Raw genomic sequence first — 24,150 nt, forward strand, 5'->3', positions numbered from 1 at the left:
TATCAGATGTTGAAACTGAGGAATGTTACCATTTCATGGAAAATATTCACTCATTTTAAATTTGATAGAAGCAACACATTTCAAAAAAGTTGGAAGAGGGTCATCAGTTTGATTTCAAATAATAATAATAATAAGAGATAAGAGCTAACCATTGACAGGAAACCCAACATTTTTGCACCTGGCTACAGATGTTCAACACAACAGCAATCTAGAGTATATTCACCTCTTTAATAAATGAATGGGGACGATAGATAATGTGACTTTGACACGGTCACAAAGCCAGTCGCATTTTTTGTTACATTTCAACATCGATTTGAAGGATCAAAAGTCATAATCGAGTTACCCAATTGAACAACTTAAATTAGAGCCACTCTACTAAATGCTACTGATTAAGGTAGCTACCGCCTTCTGCCCCAATGAGATTTCTGACAGCGGAAAATCAAGATTAAATGTCCCATTTTAACTTGGCCTCACCTTTATGCAGTGACTACCCTTTGGATTTTCAGGGCATTTAGGATTTGCTCTTCGGTCTGACTAGGAGACATACACACACACCAATTGATGTTTCCTGATGTATTAAGCCATGAGTGGGTGACCTGTAATAATACAGTCAGACATCTTCATTACGATCAACCCAGGACTAAATGGCTTGTCATCCCTGTCTCACACCCATTTTATGTTTAGGAGTTGTTTTGCACAGTTTGACATCAGACTTTATCTGAATGCTTTAAGCTGGTTTTATGTGTTGCTTTACTACTTTTGATACCTCAAAGTATCAGAGAAATGTTTGCACAGCCTTTATGCACAGCTCCCTTAGCTCCCATCCGTTTATATTGTTGGCCAAATGGGCCAAGTAAAGCTAGCAACGCCTGCAAAATATGGAGGTTTAGATATTTAATTGCTCATATTTGATGGACTAAATTACCAGGAAAAAAGGGACAATGTTAAATGATTCAAAATAACGGACAATAACGTAGATTAAATGCTGCAGGTCATTAATTATAATATAACCACAATAAGTGATATCATGTTTTCTGTTTCTAGCCACACGAATGCAAGATAATTACGAGTTAAAACTTTAAAGGAAGATGTTGCTGGTCATAGTTGAACAAGATCTATGGTTTTAAAGACAGTAAGTTGTGGTTGCGAGTAATTTAGGGTGGTGTGTGGGGGTTTATTTAGATTCACTCTGTCAAGCAGAAAGGAAGGTACTTATTGATTCCTCCAGCGTGGATGAGGGGAAGCCAGCTAATTAGTGTTGTTAGTGTGGGCGCTAATGGAGAAGGGAGTGTGGCCTCAGGGTGAAGAAACACACCCAGCACTTAGAGAAGTTGTTAATACAACAGGAACATATTGTAAATCAGTTACACACACACACACCTTTGACAATTCCTAGACAGAGGGTGACATGGAATTGTGAACTCATGCATGAATTAAAGGGAACCAAATATGATAACAGACAAGTGGGAGCACACACATGCAAATAAATATTTGAAAAAAACCACATTCAAGTAAATAAAGAATTAAAAAAATATTTTACACCCACACATCACAAAGCCAAGCAGGACTGGTAATGCAGCATTAAAGTCAGCGCACGCACACACACACACACACACACACACACACACACACACACACACACACACACACACAGCCATTAGTAGAGCTGTAGCACGACAGCTTGATAATATCAGCTGTTACTGTTACAACCCTTTCAAATTACATATGTTAACACAGTGTACTTGTGAATACATTACTGCATAGGTCAATAGTAGTAGTATGTCTTTACCTCAGTAAGATTCATGGTCAATTTTATTACGGTTTAACTTTAATACATTTCTAAGCTTAAATTATTGATACGATATGAATAAAACACGACACTTTTACACCTTTGGTAGCAAATTAAAGTAAATAGCAGGTTGGAATAAAACACCAAAAACACAAGCTTGTACCTGTGTTTAACACTTTTAACACCGTTTTAGTCCCAAGATCGACAAATTAAATTTCAGCCACACAAATGGTTCCCTTTCTGAAAAAAAGGGGTGTTACAAATGTAGAATTCATTTATTTATTTATTCATTTTATTTCACAGATGTCAGTAAAACATTTCAGAGTTTAAAGGACTATAGTCTTGTATTTATATATTCATGATATTTATAATGATTTTATGAAGTTTGTTTTATTGTTGGCTAAAAATCTCATTCACTTCTTGTTAATGGCAACAATGGGCCTGCTGTGGCATTTTAATGTAAAATATTTTTGGAAATGTTCAGGCAGGTTTCGGTACAGTTGTTTTTGGTCTCTTCAGATGGGAGAGGTTTAAAGAGTCTGATTTATTGTCTCAGCTGCACATATCAAGTCAAGTTGCAAGTTTTAATGGTCAAGTCAATTCAAAAGTAACCAAATTCATGACGGATTTCCCACCTCTGCTCATTTTTGCTTATCAATGTGCTTTTAAGAACACTGTATGAAACATTTCTCCTTTTGAAGGCACGAGGACAAGCGCGCCAGAGACAAGTGCAATTGCTCCCGACCGTCCACAGCATTTATCTAGATTAAATCAGTTGCAAATAACTAAAGATAATAACCTTGTTGGAAATCTGTCACTTCAAAAGTGGTAGACTTTGGATCAGTTTTCATATCTATCAGATTAAAACGTCATTAGCCTACAAGTAATTACTGGAACCACAATCAAGTATCAATTCTGTTGATGGTACCAGCAAATGAAGCCTACATTTGTGTGGAGTGACATCTGTCAGAGTTGGGTTTTGGCTCAACAACCGACTTAGACACAATAGCACATCTAATGTGGACAAGTAAGACAAGAATATTAAATCTAATGGTTTCTAAATGTGAAGCCCCATGTTAACTTTAAAGTTCCAACGTTGCCCCTTTCCCCAGTTGGAAACCATAAATAATATCCAATAAGTCTATCTTTTAAAGATTTCAACGCTTGTTCCTCAGATGGTTTAACAGGCCTACTGATGTTTGCCATTTAAGATTGCAACAATTATTAAAATCAACAGCAACAGCCTATGTGCTTTTTTAAAATGCGTCACACCATAACATAAATAGCTCTAATATGGACATATAGTCATATTCTTGGTGTGCTACAGTTAAAACAAAGTAGAAACATACAGAGCACAAGGACATTTTCTACGAACACATTATCTATCGTCAAAAACACCTAGGCCCCAGAAATCTGCCAAAAATCACATAACTAACAAAACTTTTTTCATTAGTGAGACCAATAAATCTGCTAATAGTAATATACTTTAATGTGATTGTGCACGCAGAGATGTTTGACCTTTGGCTAAATGCTTGATAACGGGCTCTACTCTATGCTTTTCCATGTGTGACTGAATGCATGTGTGCATGCTCACCTCTCCGCAGAGCTGTCAGGCTCTATGAATCGGATCAGTGGGGGTGCAGACAGTGTTTCAGTGGCAAATATTCCTCCCTGCAGCTGAACACCGAAGCCATTGAGCGGGTCGCCTGTTAGGACGACCTCGCTGGTCTCTACGTGAACCACCTGACCACCTGGCCCCACCGAACTCGACGCGAGGGACACTACAACGCACAAAGACACACAAAACACACACTCCATATTATATCTTTAGATGTTCATCCTTTCAGAAACCTTTTATCCAGGGCTTGGCATTAACTTTTTTTTGCTCACCAGCCACTGTGGCTAGTGGTTTTTCAAATTCACAATTTTGATATGTTCTTAAAAGCAGAGTAGAGTGTCGTCGGCCACTAGTACAGAAGCGCAAGGTTTCACAATGGACTAATGAGCATCACTGTGTACATGTGGTGCTCATGCGAGTTCTAATGTCTTACTTTCCATTTATTTCAGACGTCTTTTGACACCACAACAAATATATATAGTCATACCCAACCTGCCAAAGTAGCTAGTGGGAGTGAGTATGTTACCCACCACCGCTACAATCCCCCTGCATTAGGCAGGTAGGCGAGAGTTAACGTCAAGCCCTGCGTGTAACATTGTACAGACAGACAGATGAAGCCTACAGGAACTCTTGTGCTCTTTCTTTCTCTGCCGTCGTTTGAGCAGCGAGTTGCGTGGGCTCATGGGGACTGTAGGTCTGGGCAAGGTGCTGGAGCTCTGGCTACTGGGACCTGACGTGGTTGTAGAGCCTGGTGAGAAACTGGCAGAAACCAGAGCTGCAAAAATGAGAGTTTGAGAATAAGGGCAATGTCCACTGTTCCACTACTTTTATACAATAGCATAAAGAGTGGGATTAAAGAATGAATAGAAACAAAACTTGATTTTTTTAATGTTTTCTTGGGTTTGCTTTTTTTTTTTTAATTTAAAAAAAATAAATCTTTTTCTTCAGCAGTGATTAGGGATGTCTTTTAACTACAACACAAAGTCGTGGTTAAAATGCCAAAGGCTATAAATCGAACCTTACATGAGACACCACATGTCCTCTGTTTTACCAAGCAGAATGAAAAAGTAAAACCAGAACGATTAAAACGGCTACAAGATACTCAGCAAGACTAAGGCGAGCCTAAGTACAGGGTAACAGAAAGAACCAATAAACAAGCAGATGAAAGAGAAGAAATTAAAAGTCTGACAGGTAAAATTTCTGCCACTGTAGGTGTTTGTGACCTTACACTTGCAGTAGTCAAGGCTGTTGATGGTGTTATTATTTGAGGCTGTCCATGACTTGTTGAGAGTGGAGCTTGCGTTGCTGAGAGTTGAATTGGGAGGATGACAGTAGTTCACGCAGGGGTCCCAGGAGTGTGGGTGGTCTGACTTCTGAACCTTCACTGGAACACACAGACACAAGCACACACGCATGGACACACACAGACACACACACACACACTCAAGGTTATATCCCTGACGTCAACGCTTAATAATGGGACAAGAGATACTTGGGCAGTAAGTAGTCACGGTTTAAGTAAGAGAACATGTTGCTATCCCTTCTTTCCGCCTTTTAAAAATCATCATCAAATCATCACTCTGTCAAAATAAATCCAGTTAGAGTTTTATTTTTCCATTTACACTTCTTAAAAGTGTAAATTAACCCTTTAATTTACACAGAAAAAGTGGTAATGAAACCGCAATAACGCACTACAGAAAAAGGTTCTGAGAATGCAAACTAGCTTGTCCTCACATCCCCCTTCAAAGGTTTAAGCCTCGCTCTCTTACTCTGCATTAAAGCAATGCACAGATTGTTAAACTCTAGAATCTGCCTTTGTGACAACAGTAAGATGTCAACATTATAAATGCATCTTTGTGGCGGACTTAAGGATCAGACACATGGCTCATTTACTTCTGAAAATGCCTAACAATCTGAAGCGTGTTATATACCATGTAAAATGTATTGAATGATTTATATACATATATAATCAAATAACCCAATGATTACACAGGATGTGATTTTGACAGTGGACCATTTTCTACTTAATTCTGCTAAATTTTAAGGCCTAATTGTGGTTTGCAATGCTTTACTGTTTGATCCTCTTATCCATAAAAAAACTGGGTTTTTTTCATCTAAATAATTTATGGTCTTGCATAGCAAAGGTCTGAAGTTGTTTTCTGTGAAAGTGAGAACACGTTGTTGTAGCTGTACGAGCTCTAAGGGTCGACAAGCTGCGTTAAAATCATTATACATGTCTAAGTGTTTCTGATTAGGTCATAAAGCACAGAAATGTCAAAGTAGTTTAAACTACTTTGAACAATTAACTGGATTGTACTATTATAGAAATAAGAACGTCACGCAAGCCAATCAGACGCAAAACACCGATTATATAAGAGTCTGCTATTCATTAGCATATCATATTAGTAGATCTAGAACAGAGTTAAAAAATGAGATCTTGCTTTCAACTTCTTCAGTTGTTTTCAAGAAAAAACAATTTAAGTGTAAAAGGTTCTTTTAGATTTAAAATCACAATCAGGACTCACAGTTTTCTCTACAAAGGTTAAACAATCTTAGCGTGGAAAAGCTTTGGTTGGTTTGCAGAATTCCTACCGGTCAGGTTTATATTCTTTTACTGTGTGTGTATTTATGTGTGTGTGTGTGTGTGTGGAGTTGCATATGCACATGGTTGCCACTTCATGCTGACTGCACGTAGTGTGCAATGCACACACAGAAATATCTGTGCATTTATGTTTTATTTTCCCTATTTTTATCTAAAAACCTAACCAGGGACAGGGTCTGCGAACTAGCAGCTGCTTAGTATAAAAGAAGATGTACCCACTGATGTACCCACTGAGACAATCAGTATGAAGTCCAGTCTATTCCAACTTTTGCAGCTTCCTTTGTAATTCTCCACCATAAAGACTTATCAGTACTCTAAAGTTGATCCTAAGCTGCCCTGTACAGTACCTCCACATCCATCTAGCTTTTGTTACTTCGACACACAAGTCCACTTATCTAAACCGCTCTGTTGGCAGGAGGTCTGAAGAGCAGAAGCGCTGGCTGGCTGACATCAGTGTAAGATCTGAGAAATGCAGAAATATTCACTCATCTAACCCTCCCTGGGGAGAAGAGATTAAAGTCACTGCATCCAGCAAAAACACCCCGGCAAGATAGATCTGCTGACAGGAAAGGACTGCAGTTAAACTAATAGATGTGCACGGGCAGGACACACAGAAGAAGACATTATGCACACTCACATGCTCACTTACACTGCATAAACATACAAGACGCATAAACAAATGCTGTGTGTACACATACAATCATGTCTCATCAAAACTAATCTGCGCTGCAGAAATGCACACTGAAGCACAACCAAAGTCACACACACACCCACCAAATTTCCAAACCTTTAATCAGAGAGTCTATTATTAAAGCTGTGGCAAGTTGGCTGCAGGGTCTGCTGCAAGGCCATCAGTATCCTAATGAGCTGTGTTCACATCCTGACACACACATACACACAGCCAGTCAGGGTCGTGATTAGATGAAAGGAAAGAATGAATTTTGCCTTGCAGAGACAAATGAAGGAGACACAAGATGAGATGATGACCTTTTGAGTGTGTGTGTGTGTGTGTGTGTGTGTGTGTGTGTGTGTGTGTGTGTTGTTCACATGCCACCTCAAGGACTTTCTTAAAATTAGCTTTACACTCTTTTTTTTTTTTGGTCACAAAACAGTGACCAGAATGGGATGTGTGGGATAGAAAAACAGGAAGGGAAGAAAAGGAGACAAGAGCAGAAAGGAGGGACCTTTGGGAGAGGTGGTGCATAGCTAATTCAGGGGAGAGGAGGATACGAGATTGGTGGAGGAAAGAAGAAGCAATCAGGAGATAAGAAGAGAGGGAAATGATAGGAGAGAGGAAGAGGTGTCAGGCTGTAAGAAGCGTCTGACAGCTGCAAAAGAGGTGTAATGACTTTAATTAAATACCATCCTGCCTTTAAACTCTCTACGACTGTTACTTTTCCCTTCATCCATCGCATCTCTTTTCAGTTCGGTTCTCCTGTACTTTTTCATACGTAGCTGAAGCTCCCACCTCACACTAATTCTACAGAAAGTAGATGAAAATAAGAGCTTCTAGTCCAGTAGGTCTGTAATATCTACTCTTTATCCTCAGTTTTCCAGATTTCCATTAACCCTAAAACAGATTTCACCCCAAAACCAAAACGTGTGTGATTACATTTAGTTAAAATGTGTCGACCAGTGTAGACACGGCGTACAGGACTTTTCTTCTGCAATATGTGTACGTGCACACTCACACTTGCAGTTATATTTTAAACCCCTCAGCTGTGGGCATTAGCTCAGGATAATAAAGCAGCCCCTGGAATCAGCGTTTCGTAAATCCTCTGCCACTAATTCTCCTGGCATTGAAAAGCTGTTGCTTAGCTACCGGTAAAGAAACACGTCTTGGGGTAATTAAACAAAAAAGTTGCCGTCGCAGCCAAAATATTCCTCAATCTGCATTGTGCAAGACATGGTGGTAGGTAGGAAGACACAAGGGTGAGAGGGATTAATCCGCTGAAGTTGCATGAGGCAACATAATTGGGGCTAAGCACTAACAATATACTGACTGCTTTCTTAATGTTGCCTTTTTTGGGCAAAATGACAGCAGTTATTAAAAGCACACACCATCTACTGCCATAGCAATTTTTTCCAATACTAGTAATCTTGATGATGAATATCTATTGTTTTTTCCATTCTGTTCAATACAGTTGGCTCTGGTCAACTTGAAAGCAATAATTTACTCTTTACGCAAAATTCTTTTTATCAAGACTGACTGACTATAAAGTCAGATTTTAGAACAGAAAAATGAATGTTTTTCTTTAGAAAAAGGGCCTTTTTAAAAAAAAAAAGATAACAAGAAGTCAGCAGTCCAATCATTTTTTTGTCCTGACCCTAATCGTCTTTATTTAGCGATAACACTTTCTCATTTGTAAGTTATGCTGCTACAAATAAAATGCAGACCATAACACATGCAGAGTGGCAAAAAAAAAAGAAATCATAATAGCTAAACTTAGGCACAAATACTGCATAGCAGAGATTAGGAACAAGAATTTCTTTGTTTGGTTTAAGGACGTTTGCTCCCGTATCATGTAACACTAACCCATCTTTGTTAGCACGCAGTGGGTTTTACAGCCTCTGAGGTTTTCATTGAGCTATAACGTTACAACTGACAACTGAGAACTTCTAATTGACATTTCAGAGCATAAGGATGAGGACGTTTAAAATCTGCGAATGCTATAACGCTATAAAAAGTGCAAATATCATTTTGTTTTCTTTAACTCAGAATAAGAGAGGTCACGCTGAAATACTTTGAATTCTTCAATGTATGTTTTTGCTTCGCTATCGGAATAGGTATTGAAAATTTGTGGATTTTCAGTGGTATCTGTGCTGACTATCAAATATTTTGGTATAGACATTATACGTGAGCAAGTTATGTAAACAACGCACTTGTGTGAGTAACTCTTTCAGAAAAATGCACACATTTAAATTGTGCATACTTAAGAAGCGGATTTCCCTGAGTTGTTGTTATATTAGTGCAGCTGCTCCAGCCCACATTATCACTATTTTCCCATAGAACAATAATAAAAAACAGAGCTTCCGAGTCTCTTAATCAACTCCAGTGGCTAAAACAGACAACATTTTATTTTTAACATATCCCCTTGGGGATGAAGCCACAGTGAAACAATGATTGCAAACTATTTCACTGTATTCTAGTCTGTGTATGACTGCAGCTAAGGACTTAGGTAACAGACACCACTGTGAAGAAAACAAACATGCTGTAGGCACAACCATGCATGCACACACACACACACACACACACACACACACACACACAGCCTGTCCATGCTAGCTGTGACAACCTGTCCGTCAGCAGAAAACATCATTTTCCATCTAAGGACTATTATTCTTCTTCTTCTTTTCCTTTCGGCTGCTCCCTTTCAGGGGTTGCCACAGCGAATCATGTGCCTCCATCTAACTCTGTCCTCTGCATCCTCTTCACTCACACCAACTAACTTCATGTCCTCCCTCACTACATCCATAAATCTCCTCTTTGGTCTTCCTCTAGACCTCCTGCCTGGCAGCTCCAACCTCAGCATCCTTCTACCGATATATTCACAGTTTCTCCTCTGAACATGTCCAAACCACCTCAATCTGGCCTCTCTGACTTTATCTCCAAAACATCTAACATGAGCTGTCCCTCTGATGCACTCATTCCTGATCCTGTCCATCCTCGTCACTCCCAAAGAGAACCTCAACATCTTAAGCTCTGCTACCTCCAGCTCTGCCTCCTGTCTTTTCTTCAGTGCAACAGTCTCTAAGCCGAACAACATTGCTGGTCTCACCACCGTCTTGAACACCTTTCCTTTCATTCTCGCTGATACTCTTTTATCACACAACACACCTGACACTTTTCTCCACCCGTTCCAACCTGCCTGCACTCGCCTCTTCACCTCTTTTCCACACTCACCGTTGCTCTGAACCGTTGACCCTAAATACTTAAAGTCCTGCACCTTCTTCACCTCTGCTCCCTGTAACCTCACCGTTCCACCTGGGTCCCTCTCATTCACACACATGTATTCTGTCTTGCTGCGGCTAAGCTTCATTCCTCTGTTTTCCAGAGCAGACCTCCACCTCTCTAGATTTTCCTCCACCTGCTCCCTGCTCTCACTACAAATAACAATGTCATCTGCAAACATCATAGTCCATGGAGATTCTTGTCTAACCTCATCTGTCAGTCTGTCCATCACCAGAGCAAACAAGAAGGGGCTCAAAGCCGATCCTTGATGCAGACCCACCTCCACCTTGAACTCCTCTGTCACACCTACAGCACCTCACCACTGTCTTACAGCTCTCATACATGTCCTGCACCACTCTAACATACTTCTCTGCCACTCCAGACGTCCTCATACAATACCACAGCTCCTCTCTCGGCACCCTGTCATACGCTTTTTCTAAATCTACGAAGACACAATGCAACTCCCTATGACCCTCTCTGTACTTCTCCATCAGCATCCTCAAAGCAAATACTGCATCTGTTGTACTCTTTCTAGGCATGAAACCATATTGCTGCTCACAAATGTTCACCTCTGCCCTTAGCCGAGCTTCCACTACTCTTTCCCACAACTTCATTGTGTGACTCATCAGCTTTATTCCTCTGTAGTTGCCACAGCTCTGCACATCTCCCTTGTTCTTAAAAATTGGTACCAGTTCACTTTTCCTCCAGTCCTCTGGCATCCTCTCACTCTCCAAGATCTTGTTAAACAAACTAGTCAAAAACTCTACTGCCACCTCTCCTAGAAACTTCCATACCTCCAAAGGTATGTCATCAGGACCAACTGCCTTTCCACTCTTCATCCTCTTCAATGTCCTCCTCACTTCACTCTTACTAATCTTTGCTACTTCCTGCTTCACAACAGTCACCTCTTCTACTCTTCGTTCCCTTTCATTTTCCTCGTTCATCAACTCTTCAAAGTACTCCTTCCATCTTCCCATCACACTACTGGCACCTGTCAATACATTTCCATCCTTATCTTTAATCACCCTAACCTGCTGCACATCCTTTCCATCTCTATCTCTTTGTCTGGCCAACCTGTACAAATCCACGTCTCCCTCTTTAGTGTCCAACCTAACATACAAGTCCTCATATGCTCTTTGTTTGGCCTTTGCCACCTCTACCTTCACCTTACGCTGTATCTCCCTGTACTCCTGTCTACTCTCTTCAGTCCTCTCAGTGTCCCACTTCTTCTTAGCTAACCTCTTTCTCTGTATACACTCCTGAACTGCCTCGTTCCACCACCAAGTCTCCTTGTCCGCTTTCCTCTTTCCAGATGACACACCGAGTACCCTCCTACCTGTCTCCCTGATCAAATTAGCTGTAGTAGTCCAGTCATCTGGAAGCACCTCCAAACCACCCAGAGTCTGTCTCAGCTCCTCCCTGAAAACATTCTTCCTTTTTCAACTTCCACCACTTCGTCCTCTGCTCTGCCTTAGTCCTCCTTATCTTCCTCACCACCAGCATCATTTTACACACCACCATCCTGTGTTGTCTGGCTACACTCTCCCCTACCAATAATTTACAGTCACTGATCTCTTTCAGATTACAACGTCTACATAAGATGTAGTCTACCTGAGTGCTTCTCCCTCCGCTCTTGTACGTCACCCTATGTTCCTGCCTCTTCTGAAAGAAAGTGTTTACTACAGCCATTTCCATTCTCTTTGCAAAGTCAACCACCATCTAAGGACTATTATACTATATACTATATTAACCTAACGATTTAAATCATAAAACCACAAATAAAGAAACATATTAAGCAAACATGAAGACAACTATACAGCATCAAGAAAGTATTCACATATTATGTTAATGCCTCATTTAAAAACGGATCAAATTGGTTATTTTCCTCAAAGTTTTACAAACAATACCCCATAAACGAAAAAGAAAAGTATGAGTATGACGCTACAACTTTGCACACCTATCTTTGGGCAGTTTCTCGCATTCTTATTTGCTCTCAAGCTCCATCAGATCTCTGCAGAGATGTTCAGTCGGGTTCAACTCTTGGCTCTGGCTGCACTACTCGAGGACACTAGTCCTCCTTTCTTATCTTGGCTGTGTGCTTAGGGTCGAGAGTGTTCCGGGACATGTTTTCGTTAAAGGATGTCTCCGTATATTGTTGCATTCATTCTGACTAGTTCCTCCATTTACGGATGATGGAAGCCACTGTGCTCAATGGGACCTTCAATGCTGCAGAACGTTTCCTGAAATCTTTCTGTTCGTGAATACTTTCTGGATGCAATGCGGAAAATCGGAGAGCACACATGTAATATGTGAGTTATTGCGCTTTGTCTGTCTCTTTCCCACTCCCACCATTAATAAGTAAAACTAAAATCACTTTAGTAACATCACTAACAAGAGACTTCTGTCATACTGGACAACACAAAGTGTGAAAGTATAAACAGTGGCCAGGCAAAGCAGCTATATTTGGCTTTAACTGTGCTTGGGAATGAATTATTGATTAGCTGAAAGGGTGAACATCAATAAATAGTGAAAAAAGGAATAATTAATTTATTTTTATGTAACAGAGAAGCTGAACAAGTTCTTATGATGCTGTTTCTGCCCATGTGCTGCACATACACAAATTTCTGTGGAAGGCAGGCACGAGTCACAAACGTTTGTTATTTTTAGCCTCCTAATTTTTTCTGACAGTATGGTGGAAAACAAATTTGTTTTCCCCAGATCTAACTTACTGACATCAAACATGCAGAAAGGAAAGTAAAAACTGAAGTATCTGATCAGTAGTAATGTCATGGCAAATTAAATAATCAACTAAATTGGCTTGATTATTTGACCAAGAAAATAATGGACCGTGTTAATTGTTCAAAAAAAAAAAAAAAGCTTTGAGTTTATTCTGGAGGTTCAAAGGGCAATAATGATACCCACCTGTGTCATGTTGTTTTCCCAATAGCCTTGTTTGGTGGGAGGGGAGTATTTCTAATTTGACCAGTTCTGTTGTGCTCACTAATAGCTGTGTTGCCTCCAGGACCGTACAGTGTTCTGTCGACGTCCCATCTATGGACAGGAGGTGATCCCCAGCATGCAATGCTCCACATCTGGTTAAAAAAAAACAAATATTCAGATTAGAGAAATAGTTGCTTTTGTTCTGACGGAACACAAGCACGGAGGCAATGCACGTTAGCCTGATTAGCTCAGATCAGCATGCTGCAGAGTTGGTCAGGTCTCTGCTCTTTACACTGCAGTCAGAAATTTAAAAATGAATTTCCAACCATGTGGGAATGAATGGTGACAGAACGTTGACCTCCACAGTCAGCCTATTCAGTTGACTGAGGTTCTTTTAGAGTTCATTCCAGCCCTGACACAGAGTTCAAGTGCTTCATGTATATTTTAGAGCCAGACTGAGGCTCGGGGCAATATCTGCCTGCTGCTCGCTCTGAGTCTGTGTGTATATGCATGAGGGAGGATATAAACTGAGTATAAATGTGCAACCTCTACACGTCTGTAGCTCCAATTCATAGGTTTGGATATAGAATTCCTGAGAAAGGAGCTCCCCCCAAACCAAAAACGTTGAATGTAAATGCAATAATAATCTTGCAAATGGTACAGTACCTCGATTATTATGGTCTAGACAAATCTAGCAAAAAAAAAATAATAATCTGGATAACATTATCACCAGTGAAATATTCCCTGGTGGTAATAGGTTTGTGGATTTCTTTTGGCCCTGGGTAAAGTCTGCAGGCCTTTTTTCAGTCTGTGCAGGGGCCCTAAGTTCACCAATTACAGCTTATGTAACCTGAGACAAAAACAATCCATAAAGCACTAGCAGCTGCACATCTTATTAGTATGGAGCTTTTTTCATCTGAGCTTTACCAGCTGGACAGAGTGAATTCTGTCCTCAGAGATTTGACAGAATAAATCGAGAAATCGAAGTCTGGACATAAATAAACATATTGTGTGTTTGTGAGCGTATACCTGTCCACCACACTGCCTGGTTTAACCCGGTCGATGACAATGACTTGCTTGTTCCGATGACTGGCCGACGTCAGCGTGATACCCAGTGTTGCTCCTGGAGACTTAGCAATTTCCACTAACAGCGGGCCGGAGGCATTTGCTACTGTGTCTGATGGGTGAAAAAGTGATTTCCATTTTAATCATTCGGCTCTTTACTGCGAGCTGATGCTCTTGTGCAGATGAACAGAGAAATAAAGTACATTTCAATTTCTATATCTTCAACATTAAGTATCCCCATAAATGAACTTGACGCAAAAGGAAAATGCCTTAAAAGTATAAAACACCAGATGTGACGGCCAGGGAATTGTTTGCAATGCATTTTGGGTTTAGTTCAATTGAGCAAATGTTTCGCAAAAAAGGCAGAACTCAGCCTGAGGCAGAAAATTCAAACACATCAACAATCCAATTTCTGTGGCTTCAATTGTCTGAGTGTTGATTGTTTGTGTGTGTGTGTGTGTGTGTGTGTGTGTGTGTGTGTGTTTTCTCACCCATAACAGTGACATCATACTCTATCTGGAACAAAGCTTCCTGGCCACACTGAGCCAACACACTGAGGGCATCGCTGTGGTTGGCGTTGTGCAGCGGCACGCCGTCCACACTGAGGAGGCGATCACCGGGACGCAGCGTGCCCTCTCTGAAAACGTGTAGGAAGGAAATGACATGAGATTTTCCAGCATACGATTACCGAAGAAAATTAAAAGAAACCAAATTTCAGAATTTACACCAAACTTTGGAATTTGGCATTTCTCTTTTCTACCTGCTTACATTTTGCAACATTCCCTTTATTGCCTCTGCTTTTTTCCCTTTCCTATCACTCAGTCAGTGTTCGTCACCTATTCTCTTGCCAGTTTGGGGAGTGGTCATCGTTGCAAAAGCTTAAGTTGCATAAGTTTATGAAGTAACAATGAAAACAAAAATCATTACAAACAAAAAACCCATCAAAATAAATTCCTCCTCACTTCAAGTCCTTCTGTTGTTCATGCATAAATCTTCTCTTTTTTCTAAATGAATTAATTGTTTTGTAATTTTCAGTCCTTAGTAGACAAAAAAAATAAATAAAATTTACAGGCTGGGTTCTCGATATTTTAGTGGCATTCATTGCTACATATCAGGAAACTATTTACAGCATTTCACCAAAAAATGGAAATGCAGCACGTTAAATTTTTTATGCAGAAGGCTGCATTGGATAGCTGGTTGATGCTTTATGCATGATGCCCGAATGTGAGTAATATAGAGCTGTCATCATACCAGCCAAACGTTGTAAAACATGATGCTGATAGCCCTGAAGATTTTCAAAGTGATGCAAGCGAGGTTGAGACCAAAACGATTCATTATATGATACTGTATTTTACGATGGAGAATCAAGTTTCACAAGCAAACGTGGAGATTTATAAAACAGAAACAGTTTGATTAGTAGTGAAATTGAAAGTTTTGCTATTGAATGGGAAACAGGTGGCTCAAATGTAAAGTAATTGGAAATGAGCCTTGAGGGTTTGACTCACAATTACAGGCTCTCAAAGCTACAGTTTCTTTGTGGTCATGAAAAAATAAGATAAAAACATAAAAATAAATAAAAATCTCCACGCTTGCTTTATTACTAACAGAGTAATGCTAAAAATGTCGGCACTCCTGGACAGTATGGTGCTTAGGATTAGGTCTTCTTGAACTGGAATATAAATGGGTTATAAAGCAGCATGAATATCTAATTCGTCTCCCCTGAACTGACCCACATTTTATGACAATTTTCTTTAGAATGCTCTTAGATGAGCTGGGGGGGGGGCAATTTAATTCAATAGCAAGATAGAATTTAATCTTGGTCTTGGTTAAGTCTATCAACCTATTTGTGGAACTGCAGAGGTTTATTCAATCTGTCTATGAACATTTGGGCTGTTTCATGTGTGAATTTTCTGTAACTACACTGCAAATATTTCTATGGGTTAAGTTTCAACACATCTACAAATAATTCTGACAAAAATATCCATTTCAGAACATCTAAAGATGCTTTCAACAGATTTAACAAGCATGAATTCACCTACTCAGAAGAAAACTGACTTCAGGCAGTTATTCTGCACCTTCCCAGATTTATTGCTGCGTGCAATTTTTCCCTACATACATAAAAATAGCATCTCCCACATCTAAATCACTCCTTGAAGACGCTACGTGATCAGAGAAGAGGTTATGCATTTCATGTTTCCAGTCTTCTCCTGTTTTGGCTAGAGTGACAGGGGTAGAACCGGCCGAGTCAAGCAGTTGAAAATGGCTTGAAGCTGTGAAAATTCTGCGCTAGCAGTGGAGATGGGTGACAAATTGACAATAAAAACCCATCAACATAAAGTGTCTTAGTAAGGGCTTATTTCACCACAAGACTGCAGAGCTTAAAGGCTCCTTATCACAGAACTACCTGGACTCCATCTTTAGTGGAGAGACGATGTCCAAAACACATGGCCCTTTTGTCAATCTCCCAAAGGTGTCCAACATTTCTGTGGCACCTAACATTTCCTACACAACACTTTGCAATTAAACCCCAAACAAGTTTAATTAAATTTAGACCAGAGAGAGAAATGAAACACGTAGCAAAGTATATATTCACCTACTCTACTTAAGTGTCACTTTCACTTATGATCCCATTGGGTTAGATTAAGCATTTTTTTACAACAGCTTTTAAAAGAAACAGGAGCAGTTTCTTGTATAAATGTTCACCGACACATTTAGAACAGCTCCACGTTTTCTGTGAAAACCTAGGTCACCTTGTTAGGTTTGAATTTGTCTTCCTTCACACACAAAAGCACATAAGCTACAATTCAGTGTGAGTAATACAAGTGTGCATTACATTCAGCACAAATTAGCCATAGCGTGTTGACACCGGGTAATAAGTGCCAGCGTTCAGATTTTCAGATGAACCCTGTCCACCACAACATTAAAACTGCCAGCTGGTATAACTACTGCGGCTGATCAGTGTAGTCATTTATTTTAACTCACTTTAACCCGTCCACATATCCACTTGCTGTCAATAAGCTGCTACTTAGTTAAGGAATGATAAATAAAAGTGATAAACCAGCTACTCTTCCCCATTTAGTCATTTTTAAAAAAGTTATTTTAAGGACTATAGATTGTGTTGTTTTCTCTGTCTGCTACATTAGCTGTACACTCTAGGACTTATTCAGACAAACCGACAAATGTAAAACGTTTATTTTGCAGAATCTGAAAGAACATGTACACATTCATTTTCTGGTTGTGCAGAAAGTGGATTTAAAATTGCACCAAATTCGTTTAACTGTTGCAAAGTTGACCTTTATATGAAAATGTTGCAGATAAGTCGTCGTGAAGGCTGTAAACAAATGATGAGCACAGTAAAGGGAGATGAAACTGAAAAACTGTAGCTATGAGTAACACATTGTTGGGAATAACAAAGTTCCCCTTAGGGTTTACTTGCATCAAGGCTCAGTCAATATTCAAAGATGTTTGACTGGAACTGACGAAGCTGCAAACTTGATGGATGGCTGTAGTGGTTTTACTCACATTTTTCCTAGACATCTTTTTGGAAGTCATAAATGTTTCCTCTGTCTGAGTTTGACTGTCATCATGTGTTTGCTAGCATTTGTCTTGAACATGGCTGTCTCAGGGTAAACCTGGTGGTTTAAATGATGGGATGTACGTGGGCCTTGCGGGTGGGCAGCCCAATACGCAGCAGGCTGGAATACACAATGTGTTCTGACATTTGACAATCATGGCAAGTACCAAGCATTTTCCCAGGCCCGTAATCGACATTAAACTCTAAAAGCAAAAGTGGCTTTTGTGGGTATATATATGGATATACAGTAGTAATAGTAGCAAGAGTCTGTTCTACCTGTCTGCGGGACCTCCTGGCCTGACATAGGTGACCACCAATGGACGTGACTTATGCCAGTCTTCATGGGTACCACCTGTAGGAAGAACGGGGGACACATATCACACTAAACACTGGACCCATAGGACTAAAAATCTCAATTTCCTACATTTAATTCAATTCAGTATGAAAATTGCAAAAAACTATTAGCTGTATCAGCCAACATAACCATCACGTAAACCTGTGAGCAATTTGTAGTTGATTTATATGTCACAATACTGGTACTTTCCTAGATACTTTCGTTTAAGAATTCACTATCAACTAAGACTTAAGAAGGTATTAGTGTTTACGAATTCAAACCTAAAAAATTATTAAAATTTTTAAGGTTCATGTTTTCTTCTGAGCAAAACTTTGACCTTCCTCTAATTGCAAATAAGGGATTTGGATCAATTAAAGCTAACAAAATCAAAGCCACAAGGGCAGCACAAAAACATGACACTGATACAATAATATTTATACTCCTTCATCATTCTTTTACTGCTTATTGTTTCCGTTTTGTATAAATTGCCAACACAAGAAATGATGCAATGTCTGAGGTGAAGAAACTGTTTCCATATTTAGTAACACCATTACAGCATTGTGCCACATCCATCATAACTATTCTAACAGCACACCCCTCCAAATATGTATAATTGGGTTTTTTTTTTACTAATGGTTACCTCTCATAACGAAACCAAAACTGTTTCCCTCTTTGTGCAAACAGATGTCGATTGTCTTTGATATAACCCCTGAGGTGCTGTCTGGTGCTTTGAGAACGGGGAGAGAAAGAGAAAGGGAGAGAAAAATACTACTATTAGTGACAGAGAAACCTAATTTGCATTTCGTTGGCTCTATAACTGCACTTTGCACAGACAATAAAGCTGAATCTAATCTAATTTATACCGTAGCTATTAAGGCTTATTTTAATTGCAGATTCTATTCAGATTTGCTCACAATAATTTTACAAAACGTCAATAAAGTTTAAATGCTTAAAAAAACTAAAATAAGACAGCATGAGCGATGACTTATATAATGCCAAACAATAACAGCACGTTAAGAACCCTTTACTCACTTTAAATTTGATCTGATTTGACTGTGTGGACCTTATTATTCTTACGATTGCCAGGTAAAAAGTAAAGAGAATTTAAAATGTTGGCAATATTGGACTTTAAGTCTTTAAGGACACCTAGCATTTTACATTATCAGCCGCATCCTATTGAGATTTTGTCTGAATCCCACACTAACACATACCTGTAGGGGGCAGTTCATACTCCACCTCGAGCAGAACCCTCTCTCCCACGTTCTTCAGTAAGCTGATGATCTCTTCGTGCCGCAGTTTGGTCAAATTGATGCCGTTCACTGACTTAATGTAATCGCCAACATTTAGCTGGTCACTCCTGCACAAGGCAAAAGAAAAAAAAGAAGAAAGAAAATGAAATGATATTAGGTTTTATCATAACTTAGAACATTTGGATGCACATCATTTAGAAGATCTGGCAGTTGTACTTTGACATTATATCTCTAGTTCTTTGGTGGTGCCCGTGTTTCACCCACCTAGCCGCCAGTCCACCAGGCCGTAAGTTTGACACTCGTGGTTTGCCATCCTTGTCAGTTCCTCCGGAGATGGTGAGGCCCAGTGTGCTGCCTTCTTTCTTTACCAGCTCCACCATGGTCACCCCCCGCAGAGCTTCTAACCAAAAACACACATACACATAAAGACAAATACACACACAAACATGCACAAAACAGGCAAAGATTGTGACATAACCACCCACACATACAAGACATATAAACATACACTCAGACACAGAATACAGCAGAGAGATTAGTGGTTAGTAGCAGACCTTTGTCCATTCGGATTACTGGAATAGAGTGAAGCAGAGATACAAAAAAGATCCACCTAAAGAAGTTTGCTACTGTGTACATGGGTGTAACAATAATATATGTCTGCTTAAAATAAGAAATTCAGCTGAAATTACTCAAATGTACAAATTGAGGATCATGCATGATATGCACCAGCTAATGAAGATAAATGAACAAAGCCTGAGTGGTTCTTGCGGTCATACCATTTGAAAAGGTTCTGATGAGGACGGAAAGGCCTTGAAAGACTATAGCATTAATTCAATAACCGATTTTGGGCAAAATTAATTTCAGTTGCTTGCCCTCGAGAGAAAAAGCTGCAGTGGTAAGAAGCAATGGTAAGTTTATTTTCTTATTCGCTAATCTCAGTGGCGTCTTGAAGAATTCATATCAGATGATTTCATGACACAAATAGTTATATTTTCATGCTCTGGTTGACCTTCAACAACTAAACCCACTCACTATGAGTTAATTCCTTAAATGTAACGGTTAATTTCCAGCCCAACTCGTCAATGCACGTTCTGTAAATCGACGTATTTTTGTAATCGATTAAATCCCTTACGTCAAAGTGTCGCCCCATCCCTAACAAACAAGAACATTACAAACACAGAAAATAACTGAACATAGAAAATCTCTCTTGCGTAAAATATTTCACAAACTTTTATTGGAATCAACTAGGCCTTTCTTGGTGAGTGAATGTAACTCAAAATGTCTACGTTTTGTATTCAGACTACTTTGCAGCATCTTTAAAACTTTAAACATGAGTTGTTCTGACTTGAAATCTTTCGACTTGAATTGAGAAGAGGAACTAATGAAGATTGACTGAAGATTTTACAGAAACACAATTAACACATTAATAGAAAGGCCTACATGCATTGTCTTCCGATATTCTCTTTTGTAGATTAAAGAAAATTTTCATGATGGAAACTTTTGGTATATCGTTATACAAGATTGCATTTTCTGTATTTTGTATAAGCTTCAGGCTTTTATTGTCTCCGCAGATTGACACATTTTACAATAACTGTATGTATATTATGCACAAAAAGACACTATAAATACTGTTTCACACTGAGTGTACTCTCTCCAGAAAAGGTGTACTCTTATATCTTAAAATAAGATCTCAACACAGTACACTGTCCCTCAAAAACATATCTGAGTATATTTCAAAAACAGCATGAAAAGTGTTATTACTGCTCTTTAAAACCATTACTGATAATATATTTCAAAAAATTACGTCTACCACAATGCATTACATTTCTTTATGGTACATCTATGGCTCACTAAACAGTTGTTAACCCTCCATGGAACCTAGGGAATCCTCTATGAACTATGGTAATGAGGATCAACTAACAGTGAACCACTTGACTACTTTAAGAGGAGGACAAAAAAAACTTTTGTACAGTGTTTAAATATATTCCCTTAGCACTTAATTAAACTACTGTAAACAAAGGCAAATTCCCATATTCAGAGAAACTACATTGTAGCTGCTTTCATTGTAACAGGCTGATTATTTTATTTTCAGGCTGAGTCAAGGCTTGATGAGCTAAACAACTTAATGGGCTGACATGGGAACAACACCTCAGAGCTACAAAGCTGCAAAGTTCAGTTCACCTTCATCCCTCTGTTGCTTTGAAGTGACAAGAGTTCATGAAGAAAGAAGTTTGTGTGCAAACAGCTGACGCTTATTCTCCAAAATTTTATGAGGTCTGGTTTGAATCCTTAAAGTTGCAGTTGCAATGAAAAATACGAGCGGCACCTAGAAATGACAGACGGGCTGAACAAAATCAACGACAAACCTTTTTTTTTTGTGTTCTGTTATTATTGTCTTGTTTTTACTGCACGTGATAGCAATTTGTAAGGACCTATTAAAAAAAAAGAGCGTAAAGGCTTTTATTTTTTATTTTAAAATGTTATTTGAGGGCACAGACACAATGCTGGAATAGTTGTTATAAGTAAAATAAAACCTAAGCTGTAGCTGAACAAGGCCCCTCTCTGTCCGTTTGTCTTTATTTGTATCACTACCACACACACACACACACACACACACACACACACACACACACACACACACACACACACACACACACACACGTGAAATGATGCTTTCATGTGATAGTTACATTGGGTAAATCCCTCAGGTGACACTGGATCAGTGAGGTGCATCGCACTACTGTTCACTCTGATGGCCACACATACACATTATCTCCCTTCTTCATTAGTCTTGAATACTGCTCATATTTGCATAAGAGCACCAACACTTTTACAAATGCAGTATGTACCACGAACACCTTCTGAACTGAAACCAGCACAAAATGAGATTTTACACCAGAGAGTCAGTAATGGCCTTGTTGAGATTCATAAGGTGTTATCCACTACTTTACTCTAGTGCTCGGGGATTACAGTTAAGAATAAATTGTTACACAAAACAAAACGAAAAGACAATTATGGATTCATTTCTAATATTTTAGCAGACAACTGAAAGATGATTTTATATCCAATGATTAACAGGGATATTTAAAAAAATCTCTCTCACACTCACATACAGCACATCCAGATATGTACAGTATGTCGCTTAGGACGTGCACTCAAATAATATTAATACTGTAATAATAATAAACAGGGACACAGCAAAAGAGAGCATCTTTGTGGCCATACAAGGACAATATATCGTTCTAGTTAACAGTACACCTATGAGAGATGGGAATGAATGGTGGAACTGAGCAGAGGGGTCAATAATGTAAGTGCACAAAGGGTAAATAACCCTTAAGGAAAAGAAATTGGCCAAAGACCCAAAAAACAGTGTGGCTTGTTATTAATGCTGTCAGATAATATTGAACATTTATCTGACAGTTTTGTTATTAGTTAGTCTGCAGATGCTGATTCTTAATAGTAAACATTCAAGTATTAAATTACAGTATAATGTATTATTATTATTATGGATTAAACACTCAAGACATTCTGAGTAATAAGAACGTACTTGTGGTACTTTCTCTATATTCTGATGCTAATACTTGTCTGTACAGTTATCTTCGTAAGATTTGCTGTATTTATTTTTGTAATGTTCCCTCTGCAGGACTTTCACTTGTACTACAGTACGTCTACTCCAGCTGTTATAGTAATGATGCCTTCACGAGTCTTTACACATCTCCTGTTAATAAATTAATACATCTATATTTAAGTTTAATTCTAGACGTGTCAAATACTGCACTTGTCTAAAAAAAAAATGAAATGATTTGTTAAAGATATTTTGATGCCTAGTGACAGATAGATGGGTCAGAAATGTTGTGGTGAAGTCTCATCTTACTTAACCACGAGTAGGGAAGACGCCCACCAGTTAACGTCGTCACCGATTCATTTGTAAGACCGAAGACTGAGTTTAACTGAGGGGCTACTGCCATGAGTCTTTCTACATGCGAACCACCCATATTAACCTCCTCACACCAAGTGTAGGATTAGTTTTAAAAGTGCAACACGTATCTGTTAGCTGGCTTACATTTGAATAAATAAGCTCAACATCTCTTCTCTTCAGCTCTTCTGGCCACGCGACAGACCAAACCTGCATGTTTACAGCTTAAAATTTGCGTTTCGCATCTGGAAAATGTTCCCAAACTGCGAAAGACGTGTGTACTTTTCTGCTGTATGACGCTCATCTCTTCCGCCATTTTTTAAAAAATGTTTTAGTTGGTCTCCGTGACGTAGCCACCCCGCGACGTGCTACCGCTGCGTAACTAGACCCAACTAATCGATAATTACGGTGGTTGCCAAATGCTTTACTAATCGACTAAACAAATACGTTCATGGTTGGTAGTTGTTTAGGCTCTGAGGTAGTAGCCATTACAACAGAAATACTAATGGAAAGGGGGCGAAAGTGAGTCATAAAAAAAACTTTGTTGTTGGGACACTAAAAATTGTAACACTTTGCTTAGCTGCTAAAGAAATACCACATATCTCATCAAATACGTATTTATTTATCTTAATTAAAAACAATATTCCTGTGCACAGCTATACATGTATTTAAAACAGTTTGTGTGTGACTACAGTGCCCATTGCATACGAATATTGTATCTATACAATTTGTCTCCATGTGAAAAAAAGTTGCGTCCTAAACAAAACTAAGGGCAGCACCATTCAAATACAAGACTCAAAATATGAAAAATGTATAAGCTGCTAAATGAGAAACATTTATAGATGCTGTTCTTTAAAGCTACTCGTCCCGTCTTTTATTTTTAATATAATCAATCAGCGTAAACTATATGACTATCTAAAAGGCATAAAAACTCTTTCAGCTGAAGTTTATTTCTTCAAAAACAAATGTTATTATAGTAAAAAGAACAGTTTCAATGAAATTTATTACTACAAGTATTCAGCCATTAGGAGATAACCAGAGGGTATTTTTGTGCATCAACAAACAAAATTTTATTGCTGAGCAAAAGCCCATTAAAACATTCAAAATGTG

At 38.9% G+C, this 24,150-nt stretch overlaps 1 protein-coding gene across 12 annotated transcripts in view; it reads right to left on the minus strand.

The window, feature by feature from the left end:
- Positions 1 to 24,150, minus strand: part of grip2b (glutamate receptor interacting protein 2b) — a 221,402-nt gene that overhangs the window by 17,572 nt on the left and 179,680 nt on the right. For 6 of the 12 annotated variants that reach the window (XM_067506127.1, XM_067506124.1, XM_067506121.1 and 3 more), the window contains exons 3-12: positions 19,389 to 19,524; positions 19,086 to 19,231; positions 18,515 to 18,601; positions 17,817 to 17,892; positions 14,458 to 14,603; positions 13,931 to 14,078; positions 12,884 to 13,053; positions 4,636 to 4,791; positions 4,030 to 4,182; positions 3,384 to 3,570 (exon numbers count right to left, since the gene is read on the minus strand). In XM_067506127.1, coding sequence (XP_067362228.1) covers positions 3,384 to 3,570; positions 4,030 to 4,182; positions 4,636 to 4,791; positions 12,884 to 13,053; positions 13,931 to 14,078; positions 14,458 to 14,603; positions 17,817 to 17,892; positions 18,515 to 18,601; positions 19,086 to 19,231; positions 19,389 to 19,524 — 1,405 coding nt within the window. The remainder of the gene's footprint in view (positions 1 to 3,383; positions 3,571 to 4,029; positions 4,183 to 4,635; positions 4,792 to 12,883; positions 13,054 to 13,930; positions 14,079 to 14,457; positions 14,604 to 17,816; positions 17,893 to 18,514; positions 18,602 to 19,085; positions 19,232 to 19,388; positions 19,525 to 24,150) is intronic. The other 6 variants (XM_067506130.1, XM_067506122.1, XM_067506128.1 and 3 more) reach the window with 2 other exon arrangements.

This window comes from Channa argus, chromosome 5, assembly GCF_033026475.1.
Source record: "Channa argus isolate prfri chromosome 5, Channa argus male v1.0, whole genome shotgun sequence".
In the NCBI taxonomy this organism is placed as follows: domain Eukaryota; kingdom Metazoa; phylum Chordata; class Actinopteri; order Anabantiformes; family Channidae; genus Channa; species Channa argus.